The following is a 6,624-nucleotide window of genomic DNA, read 5'->3' on the forward strand; positions in this document are numbered from 1 at the left end:
ATTGGTAACTGTCAGCAGTTTGAGGGGAGCCAAAATATGCTCAGCAATAAAGAAACATTGCTTCTGTGAATCATGACCTGGGAGGCTTTAGTGAGAGGCATATTTTCACAAAGTGTCTAATGTCTCCCACAGAGGTTCCCAAGAACATATTTTGAAGGACAGTTGGTAACTGGTATTCTGTTTCCCTCATTCTGAGCTAAACTTGCTTCAGGATGATCATGGTACTGGTTAATCCAAGAAACCTTAAAATGTCTCCCTTGATAGGGAAAGCACTGATTATGTCATCTTCCTTCATGGTTCACCAACTAGGCTGAGAATTTGAGAGGGTGGGGTGCAACTGGGCACTGGGAAAACTAACTGAGACCTCGTTTGTTTCTGTGTTACAGGCTTTCCTCGGAGACGGGTGGCATGGGGAGCAGCTAGAACAATGCAGATTCATCCATAATCCCTTTATGCTGTTCACCACCACCCATGATCCATCTGTGTAGTTTCTGAACAGTCAGCGATTCCAGGTTTTAAATAGTTTGTAAATTTTCAGTTTCTACACACTTTATCATCCACTCGTGATTTTTTAATTAAAGCGTTTTAATTCCTTTCTCTGTTCAGCTGTTAATGCTGAGATCCATATTTAGTTTTATAAGCTTCTCCCTGTTTTTTTTTTTAATTTTTTTTTTTTTTATTTTTTTTTTTTTTTTTTTTTTGCTCATGAATTTTTCTGTTTGTCATGGAAATGTAAGAGTGGAATATTAATACATTTCAGTTTAGTTCTGTAATGTCAGGAATTTTTCAAAAAAAAAAATTAAAAGATGGACTGGAGCTTTTTCTTTGTGAATAGAAACTGGATGCCACAGTGATTCATGTGGGTTTTATTCCTGTTGTCTTGCTGTTATTTTTGTACCTTTTATCCCTCAGGACGTTACTTGGGTTTTGAATAGAAACATTTATTGCAGTTAAGATGTTTTCTTCTGATTTGCCACTTGGTCTTTTTTTCGTGGCCCTTGATGCTATTTTCCCTGACCCTAGCTGGCTTCGTTGGTCCTTCCTTGTAAGATTTGTACCCCAAAGAATTTGGAATTAGACTTTCCTAGGACTTAATCAGTAAGGAATATGCAAGTACTCTTTGGGGGAAGGGGTCACAGGGAAGGATCCACATGCATGTACACAGATGGCCTTGGACACCTGTCTCCCTGGGATTTGGCTACTTAAGAATGTCAGATCTTGTCCAAGCTTATACATTTTAAACTAAAGCCTTCAGTCTCTTGTTTTTACCATTTCATTTACTGTACAAGAGTGGGCATTTAAGATCTATTTCTGTTCACCTGTTCCTATTCTGGTACCATTTATCAAGTTTGGAGCTTGACCTGTTCATTTAGTGAGAAGAGTATCATAAAGGGGGGAAATAACTTGAAAGCCCTCAGTCTGGAACCCAAGCCTCCTACTTAACCACATATGCTACCCCATTCATCCACCAAGAAAACCCCCAACAGCTGGGCCTGCATGGAGTGGTTATATTTCAAGGTTTTTCACAGGGGTTACAATATGACAGTCCCCACCCCATCAGGCACCAGGATAAAAGCAGGGACTTGAACAGCACCCCAGTTCTTCAGCCTGAGCCATCACATGCTATCAGTCTCCTAACCTCCCCCTGGCCCTAAGCCAAGAGTTGGGCACAGAAATAAAGGGACAAAGAAATAAGTTACATTGCCACCTGAGAAACCTCAGAGGGGAGGATCCAGCTTAGTCTCCCTCCTCCCAAGTGCAAAATGTGTAAACAGTAAACGGAAAACAGAAAAGTGCAGTCTAAGTGGTTCTTTGTCCTGGGCTCCCCTCTCCCCCAGTATTTGAGGGTAAAGAGTGTAGAGACACTCTGGATCTTATATTGCCTAATAGCTTGCTGAACATAACAAATGGGGTGAAGCAGGAAGAGGCAGTTTCCCCTTTCACACAGCTCTAGGGCAGTACTTAATTGATTTCCACAGCTGCCAGTGTCCCCAGAGTTTACCCAGGTAAATTGGTCAGGGAGTCAGTCTCCCTTGAGCCTGATAGAAGGCTGGGACGGCCCCCTCTCTCTTGATTATGTGGCGCATATATATTATTTATATAAATATTTCTCTATTTACAGGGAATAAGAGTGGCGTTCATGGAGGGAGGGAGGCAGGGGGTCGCAAGGCATCAACGCTGTTGGAGTTGTCCAATTCGGTGCTGTCACAGTCCGAGTCCTCAAAGTTTGGAGGGCCCTGTGAGGAATAGTAAAAATGGGATGAGGTGGAGAACTAGCCTCAGTGTTATGAATGGATTCCTACAAGATCCCTCGTGGGAGTCTTTAATAACCATTGGGGTGGGCTGGCCCTGTAGCAGTGTTAAAGGCACTGTCCACAGGAAGCAGGAACCCTCAAGACAGCTCAGGGTTTGAGCTAGTGGCTTGAATCTCGGGCAGATGTGCCCATGATCTGCTACATTGAAGGATGAGAGGAAAAGGGATTACTGTGTGACCACACCCTGTTGGGTGGCCTCTCCCTCTAACCACTCATTACCCTTCCCTTGTGCCTGTGCCCTCCAGCATGATAGGACAATAAACTTTTTTTTAAAAGGCAGCTCTTACTGATTTTACTGCTTCCAAGTCTCAGTTGTTCAGGCCGTTCTCCAAGGCATCAAGCTCCTACTCCAAGGTCCTTTATCCTTATATAGCTACCACACAAGCTAAGGGTGCTCTGCCTTATAGGCCTCTTAGATTCCTCCATGTGGACATTTGCTCTTGGGACTGGGGGGAGGCAACTCAGAAATCTTACACTAATACCTGTCTTTTGTGCGTCTTTTACACTAGATACCTGCTCCTAGTTCTCCCTGTCTAGTGCTTGGTTATTTCTGTCCTGTGACTCACCTGTTCGCTTCTAAGTAGGTCCTGGCGTGGGGTGGGCAGGGAGCTGGGGTCAGGGTCAGGGACCACCTCTGACACAGGTGGGTCCAGTGGGATTTCTGAGCCCTGGGAGCACATGTCATCAGACCTCTCGTCTGGCCGCTCATCAGTATTGGTACTGCCAACTTCAGGTGTGCCGCTGGGGGAAGGCTCGCTCGCTGTGCCTTCTTCCCCATCTGATGGGTTCTCTGAGCTGAAGGTCGATAGTGACTGGCGCATGTTCAGGCCCTGAGGCCATCTATGTTGGAGAGAGGGGTTACAGTTTGGTTCTGCAACTTGGAGCCTAGAAAGCAAAATAATGCCATTACTCACCTCTGACTTGATGTTAGTTCTACTTCGCTATCCACCTCTCCTTCCTCCTCTTCTGACGAGATGCCCCGTTTCTGCAGGAGAGATGAAATTTGTCAGAGAGGGAAGAGGGGACATTTAGATTTTAGGAGAAGGGAGCATACTTATAAACAGTGGAGTAACGAATGGCTTGAGTACAATAACAGGAAATAACTTAGGTCCCAGGGAAAGCAAGGATAAAGGGGTCAGGAACCTTTCCATACTTTACCTGACTTCTGGTGACTGCAGCCCTGTACAGCAGTGCAGCAGGGGTCAAGTGCTGGGAGCCAGCCCGGCTTCCTCCCCGGCCCGCAGTCCCTTCCCTTCCAGTTCCCAGCAGCCCCACACCTTCACCAGGCCCTCCTGGTGGAGGTGGCTCTCCTTTGGCTCCCCCAGGTGAATCCGGGCTGGTGGAGCCAGGGGCTGAGCCCTCACTTGGGGGGGTATCGCCTCGGGCTGGAGGTGGTGAGCCAGGGTCACCAGCTCCCCCTGCGGCCCCCCGGCACCGGGCTCCCAGTGCTGCTGACAGCAGGTCTGGGGATGATGAAGACATCTTGCGGAGCAGAAGGTCATGGTGGAGCCCACGGAGGGCAGGGGGGCAGGCCTCCCAGGCTGAGGGTCCCCCTGCTAGGCCCCCTGGGCTTCCCAGTCCCCCAGGTTCATGAGGTGGCACAGATGCTCGAAGCCCAGGCAGGTCCCCACAGCTGCCCTTGGCGCTGGCTTTGCGGTGACGGGTCTTGCCACGGCGACTCCGTCCTGGTGAAGGGGGGCCCTTAGGACACCCAGGAAGCCCAACCCCACTTAGGGCAGCATCTAGTTTAGGTAGCAAAGATTCTGTCTTGAGGATGTCTGGCCTAATTGGGGAGGGAAAGTACAAGGGAGAATAATGAATTTATGAACTCCAAGCATTCCTGAATCTTAGGACAATGCACATCTCCCCTTCTAAGCATCTGCTGTCTCCAGCCTCCCCCTTGTGCTCAGATCTCAGTACTCAAGAACTTGAGTCCCACCTTTTGCTATGGGGTGACAGCTTCTGTGGCACATTCCTCTTCTTTATGAGCTTCTCCATTGTGTTCCCATGCAGAAGGCCCCGGGAAGGGTGTGACTTGAGCAGGCCTGGGCACCTCCTCTCTAAAGCTTGCTCCCGCCTAGAGATCAGGCACCTTCTCAGGCATGTGATCAGGAAGGAGGGTTCAGGCTCAGCAGGATCTCTGATAGGCACAGCTTCATGGATGGAGGCTGGTGTTCGGTGCATAAGGACTAGTTACCTGAGCAGTTCCCGCTCCTTGAGTTCCAGCTGTAACATGAGGGCGTTAAGCTCCATGTACAAGTTGTTGGCTCTCTCCAGCTTTCGTTCATAGTGCTCCCTGATGTCTAAGGCATGTCTGAAATAAGCAAAAGGGTTCCAAGGTGAGTGGGTTTACCTGGTATCATAGCAGGTCCCAGTCTAAGAAGTGCATAGTCCCTGCTGCTGTCCCAAACACAGGCACACACCTGAGCTCTTCCCTTCTCCGCATCACCAGTTCCTCTTCTAGGCGATGCAGACAGGTCCCTTCGGACTTAATCTTTTCAAAATGCAGCTTTACTTCTTCCCGCCACTCTGCCTGGGGGTGGATAGAGGATGAACAGTGAGGGCTATTCTGTGACCCAGTAAACTTGTAGAAAGTTTCTGTAGGTTCCCTCACTGCCTCAATCATGTGTTGGAGCATAAAGGAGTGGGGTATAGGTTTGACAGATGGGATCTCAGCCCTCTTAAAAGCCAGTCTATTCTGATCCCATCAACTTTTTTAAAGAATTAACTTTATTTATTTATAAATTGGCCAGAGAGGGACAGAATGAGAGAGGGAAAGTGAGAAAGCAAGCCACCAAGTTAAGGACTCAAATTGCAGTTGGCCATGTAGGAGTCCAGCACACTTAACCACCACACCACCTGTTTGCCCCTCCCCACCTTTTCTCCTAGCCTCTTCAAAGGGCAGCATCATCTCTGTAAAGAGGGGCAGTCAGTGAGGTATTCATTTTCCTACCCACCCACAGCACACCTGGGACTTAAAGTAAGTTTCCTGGGGTGTGGAGAGTACATCCGCTGAGGCAATGTCCAGATGCAGCAGGATCTGTCGGAATGATGGACGATTTCGAGGTTTGCTATTCCTGCAGGGAATGGAGTCAGGGGAAGAAAGAAGGGGATTTGGAGAGGGAGAACCAGATAGGAATTAGAGCATTCTTTTCTGATTTGTTCTAGAGAACGCAACTCTAGAATGTACTCTGTGACAACAGAATTCCATGGTTAACTTGACACTATCCTTTTGTATATCAAAGTCTTCCAGTAAGGAAACTTTCTAACTTCTCTGCCAAAACAAAACCTTTCCCTCAGTAACTCTTAAAAAGAGACAATTTGGGAAATGTTCCATAAGTGAGAAAGCAAGCCACCAAGTTAAGGACTCAAATTGCAGTTGGCCATGTAGGAGTCCAGCACACTTAACCACCACACCACCTGTTTGCCCCTCCCCACCTTTTCTCCTAGCCTCTTCAAAGGGCAGCATCATCTCTGTAAAGAGGGGCAGTCAGTGAGGTATTCATTTTCCTACCCACCCACAGCACACCTGGGACTTAAAGTAAGTTTCCTGGGGTGTGGAGAGTACATCCGCTGAGGCAATGTCCAGATGCAGCAGGATCTGTCGGAATGATGGACGATTTCGAGGTTTGCTATTCCTGCAGGGAATGGAGTCAGGGGAAGAAAGAAGGGGATTTGGAGAGGGAGAACCAGATAGGAATTAGAGCATTCTTTTCTGATTTGTTCTAGAGAACGCAACTCTAGAATGTACTCTGTGACAACAGAATTCCATGGTTAACTTGACACTATCCTTTTGTATATCAAAGTCTTCCAGTAAGGAAACTTTCTAACTTCTCTGCCAAAACAAAACCTTTCCCTCAGTAACTCTTAAAAAGAGACAATTTGGGAAATGTTCCATCCATAGCAAATTAGGAATCTTGCAGCTTCCCTCAAAGCCTAGGTTCTGAACTAGAGTCCAGGGCACTTCTCTCTTGCATTCCAGGGTCTATTTGAGGCCCAACAAGGCATACCCAGTGGTTACACTGCTCTTTCTATGTACACTTCCATTGGGGCTTCAGCACAGCCCTGGAAAGCAGACATTGTTTACCTGTATTTTACAGTTAAAGAAACAGGTTCAGAGGTGGTATCACTTGTTCACTAAGCTCAGATGGTAGTGTAGGCCTGACTCAGCTGCAAGTCAGTCTGTCTGAATTTAACATAGCACTGCATACTGTGGTTGTATGACTTCTCCCATTTTGAGATTGTAGTCCCCTCAGTCCACATCGTAGGTCTTTTATTTAGCTATATCTCAGAGCTCTAGCCCTCTTTC

The 6,624-nt window shown here is 47.4% G+C and overlaps 2 protein-coding genes across 11 annotated transcripts in view; one reads left to right on the forward strand and one right to left on the reverse strand.

Annotated features, from left to right (window-relative positions):
* LOC102475108 (poly(rC)-binding protein 2) overlaps nt 1-816 on the forward strand; it is a 23,399-nt gene extending 22,583 nt beyond the window's left edge. For all 10 annotated transcript variants that reach the window (XM_006169074.3, XM_027768511.1, XM_006169077.3 and 7 more), the window contains one exon: nt 387-816. In XM_006169074.3, the coding sequence (XP_006169136.1) occupies nt 387-423 (37 nt within the window). In that variant the 3' untranslated portion in view covers nt 424-816. The remainder of the gene's footprint in view (nt 1-386) is intronic.
* The window catches only part of MAP3K12 (mitogen-activated protein kinase kinase kinase 12), a 21,788-nt gene continuing 15,845 nt past the window's right edge, over nt 682-6,624 (reverse strand). The window contains exons 8-15 of the mRNA XM_006169067.3: nt 5,845-5,953; nt 4,739-4,848; nt 4,513-4,629; nt 4,255-4,392; nt 3,474-4,098; nt 3,230-3,300; nt 2,882-3,155; nt 682-2,237 (exon numbers count right to left, since the gene is read on the reverse strand). Coding sequence (XP_006169129.1) covers nt 2,139-2,237; nt 2,882-3,155; nt 3,230-3,300; nt 3,474-4,098; nt 4,255-4,392; nt 4,513-4,629; nt 4,739-4,848; nt 5,845-5,953 — 1,543 coding nt within the window. The 3' untranslated portion in view covers nt 682-2,138. The remainder of the gene's footprint in view (nt 2,238-2,881; nt 3,156-3,229; nt 3,301-3,473; nt 4,099-4,254; nt 4,393-4,512; nt 4,630-4,738; nt 4,849-5,844; nt 5,954-6,624) is intronic.

Source organism: Tupaia chinensis, unplaced genomic scaffold (assembly GCF_000334495.1).
Source record: "Tupaia chinensis unplaced genomic scaffold, TupChi_1.0 Scaffold146740_1, whole genome shotgun sequence".
Classification (NCBI taxonomy): Eukaryota; Metazoa; Chordata; class Mammalia; order Scandentia; family Tupaiidae; genus Tupaia; species Tupaia belangeri.